Source organism: Bombina bombina, chromosome 6, assembly GCF_027579735.1.
Source record: "Bombina bombina isolate aBomBom1 chromosome 6, aBomBom1.pri, whole genome shotgun sequence".
NCBI lineage: Eukaryota > Metazoa > Chordata > Amphibia > Anura > Bombinatoridae > Bombina > Bombina bombina.
Window position 1 is genome coordinate 384,382,332 of NC_069504.1, and position 26,506 is coordinate 384,408,837.

The 26,506-nt window shown below is 39.1% G+C and overlaps 1 protein-coding gene across 1 annotated transcript in view; it reads right to left on the bottom strand.

The window, feature by feature from the left end:
• HTR4 (5-hydroxytryptamine receptor 4) overlaps nt 1–26,506 on the bottom strand; it is a 508,576-nt gene that overhangs the window by 377,154 nt on the left and 104,916 nt on the right. The window contains exon 4 of the mRNA XM_053719276.1: nt 14,712–14,865. Within this exon, the coding sequence (XP_053575251.1) occupies nt 14,712–14,865 (154 nt within the window). The remainder of the gene's footprint in view (nt 1–14,711; nt 14,866–26,506) is intronic.

A 26,506-nucleotide genomic window follows, 5' to 3' on the forward strand; every position in this document is an offset into this window, starting at 1 on the left:
AACGGGTACAGGTTCACATGTGATTGGTGGTGCACTGAGGGGAGGGGCTTATGTATATCTTTATAATATTTCACTTTTCACAATTTTTTTGTCTGAGGAAGAGGTAAAAGCCTCAAAACGTCACACAGTAAAGCTTATTTGTAACTTTAAAATCCAGAGAGTGCATTTATTTCTTTCATTTATTGTATCCTTGATGCACTCTGGTCAGAACATAGCTGAATCTGCAGGAGTTTGTGAGAGTGCTGTAATCTTCAAATTGTATATATATATACTGTATATACTGTGTATATATATATATATATATATATACATACTGTATATATATATATATATATATATTGTATATATATATATATATATACTGTATATACTGTATGTATATATATATATATATATATATATATATACTGTATATATATATATATATATATATATATATATATATACACATACAGGGAGTGCAGAATTATTAGGCAAATGAGTATTTTGACCACATCATCCTCTTTATGCATGTTGTCTTACTCCAAGCTGTATAGGCTCGAAAGCCTATTACCAATTAAGCATATTAGGTGATGTGCATCTCTGTAATGAGAAGGGGTGTGGTCTAATGACATCAACACCCTATATCAGGTGTGCATAATTATTAGGCAACGTCCTTTCCTTTGGCAAAATGGGTCAAAAGAAGGACTTGACAGGCTCAGAAAAGTCAAAAATAGTGAGATATCTTGCAGAGGGATGCAGCACTCTTAAAATTGCAAAGCTTCTGAAGCGTGATCATCGAACAATCAAGCGTTTCATTCAAAATAGTCAACAGGGTCGCAAGAAGCGTGTGGAAAAACCAAGGCGCAAAATAACTGCCCATGAACTGAGAAAAGTCAAGCGTGCAGCTGCCAAGATGCCACTTGCCACCAGTTTGGCCATATTTCAGAGCTGCAACATCACTGGAGTGCCCAAAAGCACAAGGTGTGCAATACTCAGAGACATGGCCAAGGTAAGAAAGGCTGAAAGACGACCACCACTGAACAAGACACACAAGCTGAAACGTCAAGACTGGGCCAAGAAATATCTCAAGACTGATTTTTCTAAGGTTTTATGGACTGATGAAATGAGAGTGAGTCTTGATGGGCCAGATGGATGGGCCCGTGGCTGGATTGGTAAAGGGCAGAGAGCTCCAGTCCGACTCAGACGCCAGCAAGGTGGAGGTAGAGTACTGGTTTGGGCTGGTATCATCAAAGATGAGCTTGTGGGGCCTTTTCGGGTTGAGGATGGAGTCAAGCTCAACTCCCAGTCCTACTGCCAGTTTCTGGAAGACACCTTCTTCAAGCAGTGGTACAGGAAGAAGTCTGCATCCTTCAAGAAAAACATGATTTTCATGCAGGGCAATGCTCCATCACACGCGTCCAAGTACTCCACAGCGTGGCTGGCAAGAAAGGGTATAAAAGAAGAAAATCTAATGACATGGCCTCCTTGTTCACCTGATCTGAACCCCATTGAGAACCTGTGGTCCATCATCAAATGTGAGATTTACAAGGAGGGAAAATAGTACACCTCTCTGAACAGTGTCTGGGAGGCTGTGGTTGCTGCTGCACGCAATGTTGATGGTGAACAGATCAAAACACTGACAGAATCCATGGATGGCAGGCTTTTGAGTGTCCTTGCAAAGAAAGGTGGCTATATTGGTCACTGATTTGTTTTTGTTTTGTTTTTGAATGTCAGAAATGTATATTTGTGAATGTTGAGATGTATCCCCCTAAAATAGCTATAACTAAAAACAAACTAAAAACTACTTCCAAAACTATTCAGCTTTGATATTAATGAGTTTTTTGGGTTCATTGAGAACATGGTTGTTGTCCAATAATAAAATTAATCCTCAAAAATACAACTTGCCTAATAATTCTGCACTCCCTGTATATATATATATATATATATATATATATACACAGTATATATATATATTAAAAAGTGTATATATGAGTGTAATAGTTTATTTTAATATGTTTTTATGTGTTTTGAGATACTTTTTTTAACCCTTACACTTTACTTAGGTATCAAGTTACTCATCAAGTTAAATATTCTAGTGCAGTTTCAGCTTTTGCTTGAGCGCAACCTATAACTTTGAAATTTATAGCTATTTATCACAGTTACATTCTCCGTTTATAGTATAAATTGCCCTAGAGTGATATTAGCGATGCTTACACTTCTCTGATAAATGGGATTTACAATGAACTTGTAATATCAAGTTGTGCGCTAAAGTTAGCATGGTCCAGCGATATTGCTTATTGTGACACATGCTTTCATTAGTGTGCCACTTGTAATCTGGCCCATAATTTATATATTTTAAAGTGCCAGATTATCTATATTTTAGTGCGCATAATGAATAGCATCCCGCATGTCTAGTTTTACATAGTGTGAAACCAAAGATATATTTTTTAGCATGTTTTATCCATTTCATGTACTTTGCACGCATGCATTTTTCAAGTTGAAGATATAGATTTGAGTGTTAAGTTATTTTACCTGGGTTGCTCCCTAGATTCAGTAAGACTTGAGTAGACTTTCTAGTCTGCAGTTTCTGAGTTATTCTATGCAGCCTAAGAAAAGGGATAAGAGTGAGTTTTAGGAAATAGACTGTATGGATTAGTATATATATTGAAGAGACTGTAGAAGCCATTCCAGTCTTAGAAAATGTATGTGAGTTATTGTTTTGTGATTATGGTGTTAGAAGCTCATAAACAGCATGGAATGGAAGGGTTCATTGTGATTGACTATAGTCACTATGGGACTTATGTCCCTTGTTTAAGTTTAGGCAAAACTGATGTGAAAAGAAATTAAGGTAAAGGCCTTTTACAAAACAAATACAAAGGTTAGCTTATATAGAACTGATCTGAAGTCCATGTGTGTCATCTGCCTAAAACTTTGTGAATCTAGGTAACTCTCACATATTAACATTTTATCAATGGACTATAATGTGTTTTAGCAACACAATATACCAAGATCACATGTCACTTACATGGCAGCTCAGGTTATTTCTAGATGCTTTTTATTAATATGCAGTCATCCTTTAGGCATTAAGAGCTGCACCCACAACACACTAAATATATGTAACATACTTTATGCACTAAACTGTAATTTATACATTGTCTGCTGATAACGTAGAAAGGATTAAAACTTAGTAAAGAATGTTAAAGGGACATGAGACCCAAAATGTTTCTTTTGTAATTTTAATAGTACGTACAGTTTCAAACAACTTTCCAATTTACTTATATTATATTTGCTTAATTCGCTTAGTGTCCTTTGTTAAAGCTGCATCACAGCACTAATGGAATCTAACTGAACACATCAGGTGAGCCAATGACAAGAGGCATAGATGTTCAGCCACCAATCAGCAGCTAGCTTCCAGTAGTGCACTGTCGCTCCTAAACTTACCTAGAAATACTTTTCAACAAAGGATACCAAGAAAAAGAAGCAAGTTAGATACATGTAAAAGGAAAAGTTGTATAAAATTATATGCTGTAACTGAATCATGAAAAAAAGGGTTTCATGTCCCTTTAATATCTCTCTCTCTCTCTCTCTCCTCTTGCTCTCTCTCTATCTATCTATCTATCTATCTATCTATCTATCTATCATCTTAAATGTGTGTATATATATATATATATATATATAGAGAGAGAGAGAGATACAAGATATACTTTTCAACAAATGATACCAAAAGAATGAAGCAAATTAGATAAATAAAAATGGAAACGTTTAAAATGTTATGATGTAACTGAATCATGAAAGAAACATTTTGGGTTTCATGTCCCTTTCATCTCTCTCTCTCTCTCTCTCTCTCTCTCTCTCTCTCTCCCTCTGCTCTCTTTCTTTCTCTCTCTCTCTCTCTCTCTCTCTCTCTCCCTCTGCTCTCTTTCTTTCTCTCTCTCTCTCTCTCTCTCTCTCTCTCTCTCTTTCTCTCTCTATCTATCTATCTACTATATATATATATATATATATATATATATATATATATATATATATATATATATATATATATATAAAATGAAACTCATATAGCAGTATTCTTTGTTCATTATAATTGATTGTCCTCTTATCTGGATTTCAAACCCTTTTTGAAAAATAAAAAAATACCAGTATTTTTTAATTTATAATTATTTGTGTGTCACTGCTGATTTTCTTTTATATAAATACGTTCACAGACTTAACAACTAAACAGTTTTAACAGTGATGACAGCAAAACAGTGTTCATGATGAAAAACTTTATCATCACAAGTTCTGGGAAAATTTGAGCAAAAGAGAAAATTGTCTGTTAGGAAGCAACTGCTATCTAAACGTATCATCAAATAGAGGCTTTGCATAAAAAAATAAAGGAAATCTTTAATGTGTAACACATGCAGCCATATTAACCATCTTAAACTAGTGAGATTGAGGCAAACACATTACTTTTAAACAGCAGCTTCCTTGTAGTATCAGCAAGTATAATCATGTTTCACTGAAAATTAGCAAGTAAAATCCACATTAATGAATGTTATTGCGCATTTCTTGTCCAGTTCTAATCTTGTTCTATCTAGTAAAACACCTTGGAATTAAGAATATAATAAAGAGAACATCCTTGAAATTTAGTGGAACCATATTCTCCTGTATTTTACTATGTGTATAGAATTTTTTACTTATTTTTTTCTAAAAAAAAAAGTATTTTTATGGAACTTTTGATAAGAAAAGTGATAACATTATACACATTATATAAACACATAAATTGAATTTAGCTCATTATAAATAAAAGAAAAAGGAGAAACGGAAAAAAAACAGAATTTATGCTTACCTGATAAATTACTTTCTCCAACGGTGTGTCCGGTCCACGGCGTCATCCTTACTTGTGGGATATTCTCTTCCCCAACAGGAAATGGCAAAGAGTCCCAGCAAAGCTGGTCACATGATCCCTCCTAGGCTCCGCCCACCCCAGTCATTCGACCGACGGACAGGAGGAAATATATATAGGAGAAACCATATGATACAGTGGTGACTGTAGTTAGAGAAAATAATTCATCAGACCTGATTAAAAAACCAGGGCGGGCCGTGGACCGGACACACCGTTGGAGAAAGTAATTTATCAGGTAAGCATAAATTCTGTTTTCTCCAATATTGGTGTGTCCGGTCCACGGCGTCATCCTTACTTGTGGGAACCAATACCAAAGCTTTAGGACACGGATGAAGGGAGGGAGCAAATCAGGTCATCTAAATTGAAGGCACCACGGCTTGCAAAACCTTTCTCCCAAAAATAGCCTCCGAAGAAGCAAAAGTATCAAATTTGTAAAATTTGGCAAAAGTGTGCAGTGAAGACCAAGTCGCTGCCTTACATATCTGGTCAACAGAAGCCTCGTTCTTGAAGGCCCATGTGGAAGCCACAGCCCTAGTGGAGTGAGCTGTGATTCTTTCAGGAGGCTGCCGTCCGGCAGTCTCATAAGCCAATCGGATAATGCTTTTAAGCCAAAAGGAAAGAGAGGTAGAAGTCGCTTTTTGACCTCTCCTTTTACCAGAATAAACAACAAACAAGGAAGATGTTTGTCTGAAATCTTTAGTAGCCTCTAAATAGAATTTTAGAGCACGAACTACGTCCAAATTGTGTAACAAACGTTCCTTCTTTGAAACTGGATTCGGACACAAAGAAGGTACAACTATCTCCTGGTTAATATTTTTGTTGGAAACAACTTTCGGAAGAAAACCAGGCTTAGTACGCAAAACCACCTTATCTGCATGGAACACCAGATAGGACGGAGAACACTGCAGAGCAGATAACTCTGAAACTCTTCTAGCAGAAGAAATTGCAACCAAAAACAAAACTTTCCAAGATAATAACTTAATATCTACGGAATGTAAGGGTTCAAACGGAACCCCTTGAAGAACTGAAAGAACTAGATTTAGACTCCAGGGAGGAGTCAAAGGTCTGTAAACAGGCTTGATCCTAACCAGAGCCTGAACAAATGCTTGAACATCTGGCACAGCTGCCAGTCTTTTGTGAAGTAAAACAGATAAAGCAGAGATCTGTCCCTTCAGAGAACTTGCAGATAATCCTTTCTCCAAACCTTCTTGTAGAAAGGATAGAATCTTAGGAATTTTTATCTTGTTCCATGGGAATCCTTTAGATTCACACCAACAGATATATTTTTTCCATATTTTATGGTAAATTTTTCTAGTTACAGGCTTTCTAGCCTGAATCAGAGTATCTATTACAGAATCTGAAAACCCACGCTTTGATAAAATCAAGCGTTCAATCTCCAAGCCGTCAGTTGGAGGGAAACCAGATTCGGATGTTCGAATGGACCCTGAACAAGAAGGTCCTGTCTCAAAGGTAGCTTCCATGGTGGAGCCGATGACATATTCACCAGGTCTGCATACCAAGTCCTGCGTGGCCACGCAGGAGCTATCAAGATCACCGAGGCCCTCTCCTGATTGATCCTGGCTACCAGCCTGGGGATGAGAGGAAACGGTGGGAATACATAAGCTAGGTTGAAGGTCCAAGGTGCTACTAGTGCATCTACTAGGGTCGCCTTGGGATCCCTGGATCTGGACCCGTAGCAAGGAACCTTGAAGTTCTGACGAGACGCCATCAGATCCATGTCTGGAATGCCCCATAATTGAGTTATTTGGGCAAAGATTTCCGGATGGAGTTCCCACTCCCCCGGATGGAATGTCTGACGACTCAGAAAATCCGCTTCCCAATTTTCCACTCCTGGGAAGTGGATCGCAGACAAGTGGCAGGAGTGATCCTCCGCCCATTGAATTATCTTGGTCACTTCTTTCATCGCCAGGGAACTCCTTGTTCCCCCCTGATGATTGATATATGCAACGTTCGTCATGTTGTCTGACTGAAACCTTATGAATTTGGCCTTTGCTAGTTGAGGCCAAGCTCTGAGAGCATTGAATATCGCTCTCAGTTCCAGAATGTTTATCGGGAGAAGAGACTCTTCCCGAGACCATAGACCCTGAGCTTTCAGGGATTCCCAGACCGCGCCCCAGCCCACTAGGCTGGCGTCGGTCATGACAATGACCCACTCTGGTCTGCGGAAGCTCATTCCCTGTGACAGATTGTCCAGGGTCAGCCACCAACGGAGTGAATCTCTGGTCTTTTGATCTACTTGAATCGTCGGAGACAAGTCTGTATAATCCCCATTCCACTGTCTGAGCATGCACAGTTGTAATGGTCTTAGATGAATTTGTGCAAAAGGAACTATGTCCATTGTTGCAACCATCAATCCTATTACTTCCATGCACTGCGCTATGGAAGGACGAGGAACAGAATGAAGTACTTGACAAGAGCTTAGAAGTTTTGATTTTCTGACCTCTGTCAGAAAAATCCTCATTTCTAAGGAATCTATTATTGTTCCCAAGAAGGGAACTCTTGTTGACGGGGACAGAGAACTTTTTTCTTTGTTCACCTTCCATCCGTGAGATCTGAGAAAGGCTAGAACGATGTCCGTATGAGCCTTTGCTTTTGACATGGACGACGCTTGAATCAGGATGCGTCCAAGTAAGGTACTACTGCAATGCCCCTTGGTCTTAGAACCGCTAGAAGGGACCCTAGTACCTTTGTGAAAATCCTTGGAGAAGTGGCTAATCCGAATGGAAGTGCCACAAACTGGTAATGCTTGTCCAGAAAAGCGAACCTTAGGAACTGATGATGTTCCTTGTGGATAGGAATATGTAGGTACGCATCCTTTAAATCCACGGTAGTCATAAATTGATTTTCCTGGATAGTAGGTAGGATCGTTCGAATAGTTTCCATTTTGAACGATGGTACCCTGAGAAATTTGTTTAGGATCTTTAGATCCAAAATTGGTCTGAATGTTCCCTCTTTTTTGGGAACTATGAACAGATTGGAATAAAATCCCATTCCTTGTTCTCTTATTGGAACTGGATGTATCACTCCCATCTTTAACAGGTCTTCTACACAATGTAAGAATGCCTGTCTCTTTATTTGGTTTGAAGATAATTGAGACCTGTGGAACCTTCCCCTTGGGGGTAGTTCCTTGAATTCCAGGAGATAACCTTGAGAAACTATTTCTAGCGCCCAAGGATCCTGAACATCTCTTGCCCAAGCCTGAGCAAAGAGAGAAAGTCTGCCCCCCACTAGATCCGGTCCCGGATCGGGGGCTATCCCTTCATGCTGTTTTGGTAGCAGTGGTAGGCTTCTTGGCCTGCTTACCCTTGTTCCAGCCTTGCATTGGTTTCCAGGCTGGTTTGGGTTGTGAAGTATTACCCTCTTGCTTAGAGGATACAGAATTAGAGACTGGTCCGTTTCTGCGAAAGGGACGAAAATTAGGCTTATTTTTAGCCTTAAAAGACCTATCCTGTGGGAGGGCGTGGCCCTTTCCCCCAGTGATGTCTGAAATAATCTCTTTCAAATCAGGTCCAAATAATGTTTTACCTTTGAAAGGAATGTTAAGCAATTTTGTCTTGGAAGACACATCCGCTGACCAAGACTTTAGCCAAAGCGCTCTGCGCGCCACGACAGCAAACCCTGAATTTTTCGCCGCTAATCTAGCTAATTGCAAAGCGGCATCTAAAACAAAAGAGTTAGCCAATTTAAGTGCTTGAACTCTGTCCATAACCTCCTCATACGAAGATTCTTTACTGAGCGATTTTTCTAGTTCCTCGAACCAGAAACACGCTGCCGTAGTGACAGGAACAATGCATGAAATTGGTTGTAGAAGGTAACCTTGCTGTACAAAAATCTTTTTAAGCAAACCCTCTAATTTCTTATCCATAGGATCTTTGAAAGCACAACTATCTTCAATAGGAATAGTAGTGCGTTTGTTTAGAGTAGAAACCGCCCCCTCGACCTTGGGGACTGTCTGCCATAAGTCCTTTAAATTCACGGTAGTCATAAATTGATTTTCCTGGATAGTAGGTAGGATCGTTCGAATAGTTTCCATTTTGAACGATGGTACCCTGAGAAATTTGTTTAGGATCTTTAGATCCAAAATTGGTCTGAATGTTCCCTCTTTTTTGGGAACTATGAACAGATTGGAATAAAATCCCATTCCTTGTTCTCTTATTGGAACTGGATGTATCACTCCCATCTTTAACAGGTCTTCTACACAATGTAAGAATGCCTGTCTCTTTATTTGGTTTGAAGATAATTGAGACCTGTGGAACCTTCCCCTTGGGGGTAGTTCCTTGAATTCCAGGAGATAACCTTGAGAAACTATTTCTAGCGCCCAAGGATCCTGAACATCTCTTGCCCAAGCCTGAGCAAAGAGAGAAAGTCTGCCCCCCACTAGATCCGGTCCCGGATCGGGGGCTATCCCTTCATGCTGTTTTGGTAGCAGTGGTAGGCTTCTTGGCCTGCTTACCCTTGTTCCAGCCTTGCATTGGTTTCCAGGCTGGTTTGGGTTGTGAAGTATTACCCTCTTGCTTAGAGGATACAGAATTAGAGACTGGTCCGTTTCTGCGAAAGGGACGAAAATTAGGCTTATTTTTAGCCTTAAAAGACCTATCCTGTGGGAGGGCGTGGCCCTTTCCCCCAGTGATGTCTGAAATAATCTCTTTCAAATCAGGTCCAAATAATGTTTTACCTTTGAAAGGAATGTTAAGCAATTTTGTCTTGGAAGACACATCCGCTGACCAAGACTTTAGCCAAAGCGCTCTGCGCGCCATGACAGCAAACCCTGAATTTTTCGCCGCTAATCTAGCTAATTGCAAAGCAGCATCTAAAACAAAAGAGTTAGCCAATTTAAGTGCTTGAACTCTGTCCATAACCTCCTCATACGAAGATTCTTTACTGAGCGATTTTTCTAGTTCCTCGAACCAGAAACACGCTGCCGTAGTGACAGGAACAATGCATGAAATTGGTTGTAGAAGGTAACCTTGCTGTACAAAAATCTTTTTAAGCAAACCCTCTAATTTCTTATCCATAGGATCTTTGAAAGCACAACTATCTTCAATAGGAATAGTAGTGCGTTTGTTTAGAGTAGAAACCGCCCCCTCGACCTTGGGGACTGTCTGCCATAAGTCCTTTCTGGGGTCGACTATAGGAAATAATTTCTTAAATATAGGGGGGGGGAACAAAAGGTATGCCGGGCCTTTCCCACTCTTTATTTACTATGTCCGCCACCCGCTTGGGTATAGGAAAAGCGTCGGGGGGCACCGGAACCTCTAGGAACTTGTCCATCTTACATAATTTCTCTGGAATGACCAAATTGTCACAATCATCCAGAGTAGATAACACCTCCTTAAGCAGTGTGCGGAGATGTTCTAATTTAAATTTAAATGTCACAACATCAGGTTCAGCTTGATGAGAATTTTTTCCTGAATCTGAAATTTCCCCATCAGACAAAACCTCCCTCATGGCCCCTTCAGATTGGTGTGAGGGTATGACAGAACAATTATCATCAGCATCCTCTTGCTCTTCAGTGTTTAAAACAGAGCAATCGCGCTTTCTCTGATAAGTAGGCATTTTGGATAAAAGATTTGCTATGGAGTTATCCATTACAGCCGTTAATTGTTGCATGGTAATAAGTATTGGCACACTAGATGTACTAGGGGCCTCCTGTGTGGGCATAACTGGTGTAGACACAGTAGGGGATGATGTAGTATCATGTTTACTCCCCTCATTTGAGGAATCATCTTGGGCAATATCATTATCTGTGGCATTACTGTCCTTACTTTGTTTGGACACTATGGCACAATTATCACATAAATTTAAATGGGGAGACACATTGGCTTTCATACATATAGAACATAGCTTATCTGATGGTACAGACATGTTAAACAGGCTTAAACTTGTCAACAAAGCACAAAAAACGTTTTAAAATAAAACCGTTACTGTCACTTTAAATTTCAAACTGAAAACACTTTATTACTGAATATGTGAAAAAGTATGAAGGAATTGTTCAAAATTCACCAAAATTTCACCACAGTGTCTTAAAGCATTAAAAGTATTGCACACCAAATTTCAGAGCTTTAACCCTTAAATTAACGGAACCGGAGCCGTTTTTACATTTAACCCCTATACAGTCCCAGAATGAGGCTCTGTCTATAACTAGAAAGGCCCCCATCTGAAAAAGGTGTCCAACACAGTGCCTGCCGTTTTTCTAAACGTTCCCCAAGATTATAATACCAATAATTAGTTAGAATCTGCATAATATGCCTAGTAAAGCAATCGTTTTAGCCCAGAAAAATGTCTACCAGTTTTTAAGCCCTTTTTGAAGCCCTTTATTCTTTTATGTTTAACTAAGAAAATGGCTTACCGGTCCCCATGAGGGGAAATGACAGCCTTCCAGCATTACATGGTCTTGTTAGAAATATGGCTAGTCATACCTTAAGCAGAAAAGTCTGCTAACTGTTTCCCCCAACTGAAGTTACTTCATCTCAACAGTCCTGTGTGGAAACAGCAATCGATTTTAGTTACTGTCTGCTAAAATCATCTTCCTCTTACAAACAGAAATCTTCATCCTTTTCTGTTTCAGAGTAAATAGTACATACCAGCACTATTTTAAAATAACACTTGATAGAAGAATAAAACTACATTTAAACACCAAAAAACTCTTAACCATCTCCGTGGAGATGTTGCCTGTGCAACGGCAAAGAGAATGACTGGGGTGGGCGGAGCCTAGGAGGGATCATGTGACCAGCTTTGCTGGGACTCTTTGCCATTTCCTGTTGGGGAAGAGAATATCCCACAAGGATGACGCCGTGGACCGGACACACCAATGTTGGAGAAATCTACAAAACATACACCAGTTGTATTTTAACTTAGAGGGACATTGTACACTAGATATTTCTTTGCATATATGTTTTGTAGATTATCCATTTATATATATACTAGTCCTAAAGCCCGTGTACACGGGCCAATTTTTTTAAGTACCGTGGTTCTAAACCTTGCTCCCTCTCTCTCCCCCTCTCTTTTACGCTCTCTCTTGCCCGCCCCTCTTCTGCTCTCTCCCTCCTCTTTTGCTCTCTCTCCCCTATTTTGCGCTATCTTCCCCTCTTTTGCTCTCTTCCCCTATTTTGCTCTCTCTTCCCCTCTTTTGCTCTCTCTCCCCTATTTTGCTCTCTCTCCCCCTCTTTTGCTCTCTCTCCCCCCTCTTTTGCTCTAACTCCCCCCTCTTTTGCCCTCTCTCCCCCCTCTTTGCGCTCTCTCCCCCCTCTTTTGCGCTCTCTCCCCCTCTCTTTTGCCCTCTTTACCCTCTCTTTTGTGCTCTTTCCCCCTCTTTTACGCTCTCCCCCCCTCTTTTGCTCTCTCTCCCCCCCTCTTTTGCCCTCTCTCCCCCCCTCTTTTGCGCTCTCTCCCCCTCTTTTGCGCTCTCTCCCCCCTCTCTTTTGCGCTCTCACCCCCTCTCTTTTGCACTCTTTCCCCTCTGTTTTGCTCTCTCTCCCCCCTCTTTTACGCTCTCTCCCCCCCTCTTTTGCGCTCTCTCCTCCTCTCTTTTGTGCTCTCTCCCCCCTCTTTTGCACTCTCTCCCCCCTCTTTTGCGCTCTCTCCCCCTCTTTTGCGCCCCCCCTCTCTTTTGCTCTCTCTCTCCCCCTCTCTTTTGCTCTCTCTCTCCCCCCTCTTTTGCTCTCTCTCCCCCTCTCTTTAGCGCTCTCTCCCCCTCTCTTTTGCCCTCTCTACCCCTTCTCGTTTGCGCTCTCTTCCCCTTCTCTTTTGTGCTCTCTCTCCCCCTTCTCTTTTGCGCTCTCTCTCCCCCCTTTTTAGCGCTCTCTCCCCCACTCTTTTGAGCTCTCTCTCCCCCCTCTCTTTTGAGCTCTCTCTCCCCCTCTTTTGCTCTCTCTCCCCCCTCTTTTGCTCTCTCTCCCCCCTCTTTTGCCCTCTCTCCCCCCCTCTTTGCGCTCTCTTCCCCCTCTTTTGCGCTCTCTCCCCCTCTTTTGCGCTCTCTCCCCCTCTCTTTTGCCCTCTTTACCCTCTCTTTTGTGCTCTTTCCCCCTCTTTTACGCTCTCTCCCCCCTCTTTTGCTCTCTCTCCCCTCTCTTTTGCCCTCTCTCCCCCCTCTTTTGCGCTCTCTCCCCCCTCTTTTGCGCTCTCTCCCCACTCTCTTTTGCGCTCTCTCCCCCTCTCTTTTGCACTCTTTCCCCTCTGTTTTGCTCTCTCTCCCCCCTCTTTTACGCTCTCTCCCCCCCTCTTTTGCGCTCTCTCCTCCTCTCTTTTGTGCTCTCTCCCCCCTCTTTTGCACTCTCTCCCCCCTCTTTTGCGCTCTCTCCCCCTCTTTTGCACCCCCCCTCTCTTTTGCTCTCTCTCTCCCCCTCTCTTTTGCTCTCTCTCTCCCCCCTCTTTTGCTCTCTCTCCCCCTCTCTTTAGCGATCTCTCCCCCTCTCTTTTGCCCTCTCTCCCCCTTCTCGTTTGCGCTCTCTTCCCCTTCTCTTTTGTGCTCTCTCTCCCCCTTCTCTTTTGCGCTCTCTCTCCCCCCTTTTTAGCGCTCTCTCCCCCTCTCTTTTGAGCTCTCTCTCCCCCCTCTCTTTTGAGCTCTCTCTCCCCCTCTTTTGTGCTTTCTATCCTCCTCTTTTGTGCTCTCTCTCTCTCCTACTCTTCTGCTCTCTCTCCCCTCTCTCTTTTGCTGTCTCTCTTCCTCTGTTTTGCTCTCTCTCTCCCCCCTCTTTTTGCTCTCTCTCCCCTCTTTTTGCTCTTTCTCCCCCCTCTCTTTTAGTGTCTCTCTTTTGCTGTCTCTCCCCCCTCTCTTTTGCTGTCTCTCCCCCCTCTCTTTATCCCCCCTCTTCTGCTCTCTCTATCCCCCTCTTTAGAGCTCTCTATCTCTCACGGTGCATCCGACCCCGCCCTATCACGCCCCGTGCCACACCTGCCCCGCCCACGTCACATCCGGTCCCACCCATGCCACACCCGTCCGGCCACGCCCACTCCACAACAGTTGCCTGGTGAGGTAGGCCAAGTGTGTATGTCCTTGCGCGCAGTCTCTACTGCGCATGACAGCTTCGGACAAACCCACTTGGTCTTTTATTATATAGGATATATATATTTTTAAATATCATTGTGCTGATTTTCAGACTCCTAACCAAGCCCCAAAGTTTTAGATATATACTGATGTCTACAGACTCCAGCTTGCTCCTGTTTGTGTAATGGCTCTTTTCATATGCAGGGGAGTCTGCTCTTTTTGCTTTCCAGCCCATTTCAGTGGGTGTCCCAGCCTAACCTCCTTAACAGTGCTAAATAAGGAGCTTCTAAGTAAGTTTTTAAAAGGTTTTATACTTGATTAGTATATAAGTATCTGTGCATATTCTTCTTTATAGTAGTGTCTATTACATGCAGTTATATGAAAATTGGTGTACACTGTCCCTTTAAATTGTATTAAATTCTAATGAAAAGTCCTAATATATACAAATAAAAGTGGTCGGCTTTTAATGGCCAAAAAGTTTTAGATTGTATGCTTTATAAGACTACTCACATACCTTATTCATGAAACAGTAAAAATCTAACAAATAAAGTTTATCTACTATATCTGGGGTAGATTATTGAAGTTAATATATGTTAGTGTAGGTTTATATTTCTGCCTAAACATATTTGTAATAATGCCTATAGTTATAGAAGAAATGTGAGGAGTATCTAAGACCCTTACAAAGGTCCACCAAAGCTAAAGAGTCCAGATTATGTTATTTCAATGATATTTATTCTGGATCTCCGTTTCCTCCTTAGCGATATGAAGAAGAATCCAAAATAAAACACAAGAACTAACAAAAAAAGTTTTAAAATTGACACATTTTTTACTCACCAGTTCTCGAATTCCTATGCTGTTCCATCCCTGCATGATTGGGAGGAAGGATATAAAAGTTGGGATGATCCAACAGCCTCCAAGCATCAAAGCTATGCGCAAAGGCGTCATCTTATTCCTGTAAACCAGAGGCTGACAGCAGATAGCATAATATCTTGAAGAACAAAAAAAAAGAGAGACATATAACTAATTATAAACTGTGAGTCATGCGCATGCAAGAAATTTATAGAACTTTGTCCATTGTGTTATTATTTAGAACAAGAAAGCAAGAACTAAATAGAACAGCTCTAAAACAAAATGCCATACTTTTCTACATCTTTGAACATATCAATAAAATCTTATATTCTTACTCATGTTTCCATAACCTGAACTGTTGTTTAATTCATACCTAAGTGATTGACGTTTAAGAACAAACATAAAATGTTACAATCTTATTGTGCTCCATTTAACATGATAGTTATACCAGTAATTTTGGCCTATTTTTATCCTCATAGTGATCATACAATATTTATGTTTCTAGGCTTCCCTATGTTGATTTTTTGTATGTTTCTTAAATATTTGGCTACTATAAATAAAGTTATATAGTATTTATTCAAGTAATTTCTACTTTACTGGCCCTGCAAATAAAAACAAAATCTAGGGGGGCGTGTCTGAGCAGAGTCCATGTTATTACACAAAAATTAGTAGCTCCGTATGCAGTTTAGATAATCCACCGATTATCTTCTTTTAAGTGTCTCATCCTGCTTTTCTACTGATCCCTGCTTATGTAAAAGAAGCTACTGAACAGAATGATATCAGCTTTACAACAATCTTAAAGATGGAAATTCTAAACAGGACCATTGAAAATTGATGGCAGCGGCCTTAAACTGCAATTCTCAGCACCCCTCCATACCCCTCCCACCGCACCGGAGATCCAGGGTCAAACAAATTAAACTAGTCACTTCTAGAGGCTGAAAAGTACTATTTCACCAATAAAGAAGAAGGTGCATTATTATTACGGACCAAGTAGATATACTATTACTGTTATGAGTTCAGCAGCCTACGGAGGTTAGAACTTACACCAGATTTGCTGAAAGACAACTTATCGTGCTCTCAATAACTTAGAGAGATAACCAGACAGACACATCTAACCTATACCTTTGTACTGATGGCACACCTTTATGCAATGGAGATGGATAACGGAGTGTTACTTGCCCCTCCTGGGTGAATTGGAGACTAACTTAAGCCAAAAATTTGAAGATCTCCTTATGTTCCTCAGACATGGTGATCGGGATTACAGCACCACTCTACCAGCCAAGGATATGCCTCGGATGGAACTGAACCCATAGAATGTTCTGTAGATACCCAAAGTGCGATAAATGTCAGTGGAGTACATTGCTCCAGATGAATGACACTCAATCCAAGCAGATCTACAACCAGAGTATAGCCTACTTTACCTGAGGTCGGAAAATTTGACTAAGTGTATACGAAGAGGCTCTCCAGTTGGAGCAGTTTACCCAGAAGCTCAGGTGCCGGACTGCTTCTACTCCAGCTTGCCTTTACGAGGGGGACATTCTGGTATGCTTTTGGGAGCCCCGGGGGAGGGCAACCGACTCCCGATGGGGTGATCCAGAGCATGTTGTGAATCCTGGCACCTATGCATACGAGCTAACTCCTTGCTTTGAGCTTTATCCGGGGACTGTGGAGACATTGGAGGCCCTTTCTGTTCTACAGCTGCCAGATCACAGCTCTGTCCTGAAGGTTCCTCATCACTCTAACGTCTCACGTTTTCCCTCACATTTCACACTCCAACTCGATGTTAGTGGAATAGGATAGAAGGGGACAATTAAGCAGCGATTCTAAGTTTAATATATGTAAGATGGACTCAGTTGTATAGCACATATACATCAACATAAGATTTTAGTATTAAATATATAGGGGTAGTAATATGTTCTTTTATCTTTACAGAGTATTACAAAAAAAATTAAATATAGTCCTGCAATATTAAAATGAAGATATGGTGATACATATTTGATTAGGATGAAACTGCACACTAAATCGACTGTAGGTTTATATGTTCCCGTATATCCCAACTACCCCATATTAGCAATAGGAAACATTGTCACACTATTACAGGTGCCTAAGACAATGCAAAATGACACTCATCACCTCCCCAATGGTTCATGTTTTGAGTTACCATTTAGCTCAATATGTGTTATATTCGGTTTCACATAAAATCTGTATACCCATTATATATAATATGACTCTATAATACACTAAATGTGGTCTTATATAATCCTCTAATAAAAGCTCAACTTATTTGCACTTCTTACTACCAATGTACAGCCTACTAAGCTATCTTACATAAGTTTATATTAGTGACAAGTTTTCATCTTGGCCCATAGTTACATTTTACTCATTCACTAGATCACACGCTCCTACTATAGAGTTTAACTTTTTATACTATTATTTTACACTTTTACATGATATTTTATATAATACATAGTTCAAATGTTATACCAGTTGCTAATGATATATATGTATGATTTCTATAAGCTGGGCAATAGTTGCACTATCATATCTATTAAGCCAGATATTTGTTCAATGAGTCTTCCCATACCTGTTATAATGGGCCGTCCTAGGTTTCCTGGCTTGTGGATTTTGGGCAGCATGTAGAAGGTACCTATCTGAGGATTGGAAGGTACCAGATTTTCTAATTCTTGCTGTATGTGTTTCGGATATGTTTTGATAAGTTTTGTGAGTTTAGCTGAATATTCCTTGGTGGGGTCCTTGTCCATTTTTTTGTAGTAGTTTATATCAGACAACTGTCTGTAACCTTCTGTAGTGTAGTCCTGGGTGTTCATGATAACTACTGATCCACCCTTGTCCACCGGCTTGATGATGATGTTATTATTATTCATCAAGTTCCCCAAGGCATTTCTTTCCATATGTGAGAGGTTGTAAGAATTTTTTTTCTCTTGTGCGGTGACTAGGGGTGCCACTCTCAGGCGAAAACATTCAATGTAACTGTCCAATTTGATGTTACATCCTGCTGGCGGTGTAAAATCTTTGTTCTTTTTCCTACCATTATTATCCTGGTTAAGAGTGGTGTTTTTTTGGCATAAAAGAATTCCTTGAGTCTCAACATATATGTGACAACAACACAGCCAGACACAATAACACATTATACATTATTAAAGGATCTTATTTGTGGCCATCTACTAATGTGGTGTACATGATACAGTGTACAGCGTGTGACAGAGGTTGCTACATTGGAGAAACTGGCCTAAAGCTGCATCTCAGAATGAATCTACACAGACACTCAATCAAAAACCACAAGGAAAACGAATATTGTACCCCTGTTGGTCATCACTTCACCCAGACTGGTCACTCCATCCTAAACCCCAGGATTAAAGTTCTTAAAGGGAATTTCAAAGACTCTCATAAACGAAAGACGTTTGAGATAAAAATGATCAAACATTTCAACACCAGAAATGAAGGACTTAATGTAGACTCTGGCTTTCTCACACACTCCCAAATCTTTATATAATCTCTCATCTTATTGTCTTATATTGATTTATTTTTCTCTACATTCTCGTTTCTCCTTTATTATATCCATTTGTTTTAATTTATTATTGTAGCTCTATTCGTGCATGCCATGCCCTCCCCCCTTTTTTCCTTTAGTTTTTCCTCTCATCTTACTTATTAACTCTCCTCTGTTTATTTACTATTTCTGGCTATTCTGAGCTATATTCTTCTTCAGACACATCCTCTACTATTTATGACACCCCTCTCACCCCCTCCCTCCCTCCCTTCCATTTGTTGTATGTAGTGTGTTTCTATATCAGATTGATCAGTATTGCTTCAGACCTGAGGAAGGGAGGAAAACTCTTGAAAGCTTGTATTTGAAACATTATGTTAGTCCAATAAAAAATGTATCACTGCATACTGCAATACTCTGCTAAGGAACAAGAGCAACCACTTCCATTGTTATTATTCCTCTTTCCTGTATAATTAGCCTAACAAAGTCCAATTGAGACCCTATATTCACTTGAGGAACATATGCTAAAGAAATCGAGGTTTCATTTAGGTATATATTTTCATTTTTTTGTAAACTTATAGTTACTGTAGTGGTTATTCTGCTATCTACGTTCACCCTAAGCCTTGGATGTTGCTCATATTAATGAGGTGGAGGTTTCGCTAATAAGGAAGGTTTACTGTTTACCCAACTATATTTTCAGATAACATGCTGTTTTACAACTAAAACATTGTTAACTTTATATTCAATGACATTAACTAGAAAAAATAACATAGCTTCTGATTATTGTTGTATATGTATATTATGATGTGTCTTATAAAAACCTCAATAAAAGATTATTAAAACGAAAGAAACAAAAAAAAAATAAAAAAATAAAAATAAATCGAATTTGATCCTTTATATTAAAATATAACATAAACAAGGATTAGCAATGATGTGTTTAAAGAATAATTGTTAACACATTTTGGACTTACAAGAGATGTGTTTATCTTTAGAAAAATGGTTAAGCATTTGGGATGCTGTCTAGCTTGAATGAATTACTTCTTTATTTTTTACAAGGATACGAAAATAAAGTTTCTTATAAAATCATGTCTGTAGAATAAACCTAACTATTCCTGACAGCTCATGTGATTAGATGCACGCTAGTCAATAATGCTCCATCATTTCTACAGTACCTGTTTGCCCTTCACCTTTAATGCAGGTTAACTAAATACTACTTCTACATTCCGTCTGTAACAAGGAATTCCCTGTCTGTACTATTCACATTTAAATGTTACAGTTCCAAAGAGTCGTCATTTAATTCAATTACGTATCAGGAATCCTTTACTTGAACTAAATTTGTTTAGCACATCAAAGGCTACATAAATAAAAATTACACTTTTTTTCTCTTTAATAACTAAAACATTTCACATATTATATGTGGTCTATTAAAGGGGTATATACCACCTTCAGATTGTAACATATAGGGCTAGATTACAAGTGGAGCGCTAAAATATCACGCTTCCGCATATTGACAAATTTGCCCTTTTGCAGGAGTGTGATAATTAACCAGCCATTACAAGTGGCTGGTTATTGCTACCACAAGCTCACAGTAGCAATTAGCGCTCAGAAAATGAACTAATTAACTAGAGATCCAATCTCTGGTTAATTTTCTAAATGTGCCCCAAATGCCCTCAAAATAGAGGCATTATAGTTTTTTATTTTAAAAAATCTAGCCTTTTTTTAATATAAAAAAACTGCACTAGGTGATAAGATAACATACTGTAAAACAATACAACCATTGCTAATAGAATAACAGTGGCAAGACTTGTCTACTTCAATAAGTCAAGAACTGATCCACCTTATAAGGTAAGTGGTGTGGAGGGTTTGGCCTCTATTTACTAAAGTCTGGTGGACCTGATCCGACAGTGCGGATCAGGTCCGCCAGATCTCGCTGAATACAGAGAGCAATACGCTCTCCATATTCAGCATTGCACCAGCAGCTCACAAGAGCTGCTGGTGCAACGCCGCCCCCTGCAAAATTGCGGCCAATCGGCCGCCAGCAGGGGGGTGTCAATCAACCCGATCGTTCTCGATCGGGTTGAATTGCAGCGATATCTGTCCGCCTGCTCAGAGCAGGCGGACAGGTTATGGAGCAGCGGTTTTTGTGACCGCTGCTTCATAACTACTGTTTCTGGCGAGTCTGAAGACTCGCCAGAAACACGGGCCGTCAAGCTCCTTTCGGAGCTTGATAGATAGGCCCCTTTGCCTATTAAAAAACAATTGCAGTCAGCAAGGTGTTAATATTTTTGGAAAACATTCACCCTTGGCTGCAATATTATTCTTTTGTAAGATAACAGAAAAGTACCTTTATGGTTTATGTTACAAAAGTAAAACTGTACATCTGTTTTGCTCAGAATATAATATATTTTTACACTGATTTGCGTCATCTCAGCATTGATAGAGAATGTATTTCCCATTCTAATTTTACACAATATCTGCCAATTATAAGCACTCAGAGTTGTCATGGTGCTTATTGTTTTTGGATAATAAGACTTCTGCCATGTGAATTAAAGTCTTATAACCCCCCTACTCATCTGCAGCAATGTCTTACTAGTGCAGAACTAGCGGAAAAATAATAAGTACATACATATATTGCAGATAACATAGACAGTAGGGAGCTAAACCAATTTTAGCTTTTAGTTTGCAGCTTTCATTTAAACCCTACTGTCATATTTCACTGTGTTGCCCACACAAATTATATATTGCTTTTTGTTTTTTTTTTCATCCAAGCAGATTCAGAATATACCATTATAATATTTCTATGCTAAAAAAGTATGTTTTTGTTAAAGGGCCATTAAATATAGTAGAATTGCATAATAAAAAGTGTATAATAAATAGACATTGCAATTGTACTTACTCTAAAGTAAATTTTTAAATTTGTAAGAAAAAAAATATACTGTTCATTTAAAATTAAATCTACCAGCCTTCTATACCATGCCAGTTATCAGCCAATCACAGACCCACGTACGTATACACTGTGAAGTCTTGCACATGCCCATTAGTAGATGATGCATCAGAAAGTGTAGATATAAAAAGACTGGGTGCAATCTGATAATGGAATTCATCTGAATTTATTTGAATCCTGACAGTTTAATTTTGACTTTAATGTCCCTTTAAGATTTTGAGGAAATAGCATTGAGAGGACCGTGTGACAATTATTGCTACTGTGATCACCTTATTAAATTGTTATCAAGTGTACCCAAATGTACAATAAACTGGGGTCCATACAGTCTTTTGGAGGTTATATTATAAACTAGAGGGACACGACAGCCTTCATCTCAGTGCAGAAATAAATGCACTTTGCAAGGTGACCACTTTACCAGGCTACACAAACACAATTCATATACTGTACTTATTTAGTAGAGGGACTTGTCCACAATGAAATAAACTTGATTGGGGGTCTCTAGATATAACAAAATCCTATCTGCTATATTTTTTAACTTTCAATTTTAGTTTTTGTGGGACTTTGAATTCACTTTATCACCACTGACTGCAGCCTGTTGCAACAGCCTCAGATTGGCAATACCCCCTTCTTGACTACAACAGGTTTTCATATGCACACAGGCAGTGATGGCCATGATAACCTGTTATTGTCCTGTACATCAATGCAGTTAACTAGTTGATGACAATACCTTTTAATACTAGTGGACAACAATTCCATTAATACTCTTCATACTTTGTTATAAAATCCAGATTCTACCTTTTAAAGATACTAAATTGATGTTTGAAGTTTGGAGGGCTACATTCTTCACAAATAGACTTTATATTAAATGAAAAGTACCAATAATGCTAATTGTCTTGTTTTAAGAGATAGTTATAAAGTGTTTCAGTTTGATATTAATGTCATTTTTTATCTCTTTTGCTAAAATGTTTTACCTTTGTTTATGAATATAATCATATACCTCATACTGAAGAACTCAAAATCATTAGAACATCTAAGTTTTGCATTACAGCCCCTAATACTAAGGACTTGATGATGAATGATGAAACTGCATTTAAAGCGCAGAGAAATGCTTTGCATAAGTCTTTAGGGGAGCACATTATCCCCTGATGTTTAACAATCTGCTATTTTTAAGAATTTTATGCTATTTTTAATAAATTGTTTTTTTATACTTATACATTGGATCTGCTCTTCATGAGTTTTTCAGCTACCCTATTGGGTATATGCGGCAGCTCTGCTATCCAGTGTTCCTGTGAATCAGAGTTCAGCAAGCTGGTTTGCTGCAATTATCCAGCACATATTTACTAGCACATTAGGGTGCTTTGTGTAAATGTGTGTACCCTGTGTTCTGTAATACTCATTTTGACGTTTATCTTCTGGTTGATCTGCACATGTGGCGCCTCTTTCTATTTGGATATTTTTCAGACTTGATGATCTAAAGATTTCTGCTCATGCAAGATCACCTGAAAGGATCTGTCAATACTACAAATGACAGGATGATCTAAAGGGACATTTTACACTTTAAACTGTGTATTTCACTAATGGGTGCAACCTACATTTCTGTTTGCGATGGTAAGGTACATACATGATAGTGCTCCATAATATAAGCATTAAAAAAGCCTATTGAATTTATGCTGTAAAAATTGGAATCATGTTACTCATAAAAACTTGTATAAACAGTACATATATATAGGTGTTTAAAAAAACGCTGCAAGATGCAAATCAAAATGATCCCATGCAAATTATCCTTAATTTACATGGAAAAATCATACTCAATGTAAATGGTAAAACTCGTATTTTACAAACACAGTAAGTTATAAAAACAGTTGAAACAGTAAACAAAATATCACAATTTAAAAGGTTGTTTCTAGCATAAAATGAGTCGTGACATTGGCAAGTGGGCTGAACTCGGTCGTTCTTTGGGCATATATGTTTCTTTACAATTTGTATCAGAATGATCTAACGCATGTAGGTTATCATGCCCATCACTGCCTGAGTGCAGATGCTCCTTTTAGTGCCTTATGCACTGTTTTTCCTTAAGACATTTACATATCTGAGTCATTATGTTTACTTTATAACAGTGGTTCTCAAAAATGATTGCATCATGAATTTTCAGTTGCACTTTGAAATTCAAGAGAAACCTTTCATTTATTTTTTAAGCTAATGTATAACCAGAAATACTCCTTTGATGTAATATAATTAAATAGAAATTGCAGTAAATTATTTGCTTTTTATCTAGAAGAAGATTTTCCAAAATGCAGTGCCACTTTTTAATGCATTTTAGGTTCTTGAATAAAACATACGCCTAGATTTAGAGTTCTGCGTTAGTTGTCAAAACCAGCGTTAGGGGGTCCTAATGCTGGTTTTGTCCTACCGCTGGTATTTAGAGTCTTGTAGGTAAGGGTCTAACACTCACTTTCCAGCCGCGACTTTTCCATACCGCAGATCCCCTTACGTCAATTGTGTATCCTATCTTTTCAATGGGATCTTTCTAACGCCGGTATTTAGAGTCTTGGCTGAAGTGAGCGTTAGAAATCTAACGACAAGACTCCAGCCACAGAAAAAAGCCAGGAGTTAAGAGCTTTCTGGGCTAACGCCGGTTTATAAAGCTCTTAACTACTGTGCTCTAAAGTACACGTAACACCCATAAACTACCTATGCACCCCTAAACCGAGGCCCCCCACATCGCCGCCACTCTATTAATTTTTTTTAACCCCTAATCTGCCGACCGCACACCGCCGCAACCTACATTATCCCTATGTACCCCTAATCTGCTGCCCCTAACATCGCCGACCCCTACATAATATTTATTACCCCCTAATCTGCCCCCCCCCAACGTTGCCGCTACCTACCTACAATTATTAACCCCTAATCTGCCGACCGGACCTCACCGCTACTATAATAAATGTAAAAATACACACAACACACCAAAGTTCTGGTGTAGCAAAATATTGGAGCCAAAGAATAATGTTAAAGGCTCTTATGTGGGATATAAAATGCAGCTTCAACCCAGATACCAACACTAAACAGCTCATATGGGAGCAAACCTCACCTCCTCAGTAAAGGCACACAGCGTCCGGCTGATTTGTAAAGCGCTCTTCGATTCCGGCAAACCCAGTCGCCAGGAACCATCCGCCACACATACCTCAGTAGAGACTAGTCCCGGGACGTAAGCACGTAGAGCCGTGCTCCCCTCCCGGGGCTGGTCGATCTTGCAGAGTATCCAATACACGGACGAGAGTGCCAAACTGCTGGGGGTGTGTCAGCTGTAGGTAAGTGGTAGCCAATCCCCACATCCAATAGCGATAATACACTTCTCTCAGTATGGAAGGTAAACGATGCAGGTGTAGAGCCTTGAGATCCAATAACGATCTGTCCTGTAGCAATAGGTGGACCCCTCGTAGTCCACAAAAGCAATATCAAACGAACAAAGGGGCTCAGGATCACTGTGTAGATTAACCATAAAAACAGTCTTTATTAGAAACCATTTAAAATTACACACACAGGAGGTAGTGACTGGTCTTACGCGTTTCAGCGAACTGCCGTAATCATAGACCTAAAGAACGTTAGTCAATTAGCAATTTAAAAAACATGTGAAACACATTCATTGGTTAAAAGGTGATCAAACACCTGCTATACCTGAACACATGATTTAACCCTTACAGTGGATAAGGATAAAGATTGATGCACATGAAAATAGCAGAACATAGTACATTATGATGTTAATGCATACAAGAGAAAAAGATATATTGATGCATATGAAAAAAAGAAGAAACAAGATGTTACTATATTTTTTAGACAAGTGCACAAACATTTATGCAACATGCGTAAAAACAGTAACTCACAGCTTTATTTCACATTTACTTAGATTTATACTGCACAAATTCTGTTTGCTTGAAAAATTTTTTTGCTGTTTGCTTGAAAAAAAAATATATATATTCAGATATGGAAATATGCAAATATACAAATATATAGATATGCATGTGTGTATGCCAACACTATCATGGAGATATAGATAAAGTTAAGAAAATACTTAACATAAGTAGCAAGAATATAAACATACACGCATGTATATATGCACACACAGGGAAACAAAAACTCATTCCCAATAATTGATTACATCAAATTCCGAATTAAAGCCTTTTGGTACTAATGTGGACAACTTAGAAATCCAAAACGCTTCCTGTCTAGATAGAATTTTTAACTTATTACCTCCCCTTTTTGGATTGTTGATTCGTTCAATACCGACGCTGTAAGGCCTGTGACTACATTAAAGTAGGGAATTCCTCCAGTCATATACCACTGACCAAACTTTTGACACAAGAACAAGAATCAGAGAACACCTAGGATACATTAAAAACGAGTCACGCTGCTCAGAACTCTCCAGACATTTTTTGGATATACATGAAGGGTGTGTAAAAAGCTTCAAGTGGTGTGCTATTGAACGAATCAACAATCCAAAAAGGGAGGTAATAAGTAAAAAATTCTATCTAGACAGGAAGTGTTTTGGATTTTTAAGTTGCCCACATTAGTACCAAAAGGCTTTAATTCGGAATTTGATGTAATCAATTATTGGGAATGAGTTTTTGTTTCCCTGTGTGTGCATATATACATGCGTGTATGTTTATATTCTTGCTACTTATGTTAAGTATTTTCTTAACTTTATCTTTATCTCCACGATAGTGTTGGCATACACACATGCATATCTATATATTTGTATATTTGCATATTTCCATATCTGAATATATATATATTTTTTTCAAGCAAACAATTTTTTTTTTTTTTCAAGCAAACAGAATTTGTGCAATATAAATGTGAAATAAAGCTGTGAGTTACTGTTTTTACGCATGTTGCATAAATGTTTGTGCACTTGTCTAAAAAATATAGTAACATTTTGTTTCTTCTTTTTTTCATATGCATCAATATATCTTTTTCTCTTGTATGCATTAACATCATAATGTACTATGTTCTGCTATTTTCATGTACATCAATCGTTGTCCTTATCCACTGTAAGGGTTAAATCATGTGTTCAGGTATAGCAGGTGTTTGATCACCTTCCAACCAATGAATGTGTTTTACATGTTTTTTAAATTGCTAATTGACTAACGTTCTTTAGGTCTATGATTACGGCAGTTCACCGAAACGTGTAAGACCAGTCACTACCTCCTGTGTGTGTAATTTTAAATGGTTTCTAATAAAGACTGTTTTTATGGTTAACCTACACGGTGATCCTGAGCCCCTTTGTTCGTTTTATAATAAATGTATTAACCCCTAATCCGCCTCACTCCCACCTCA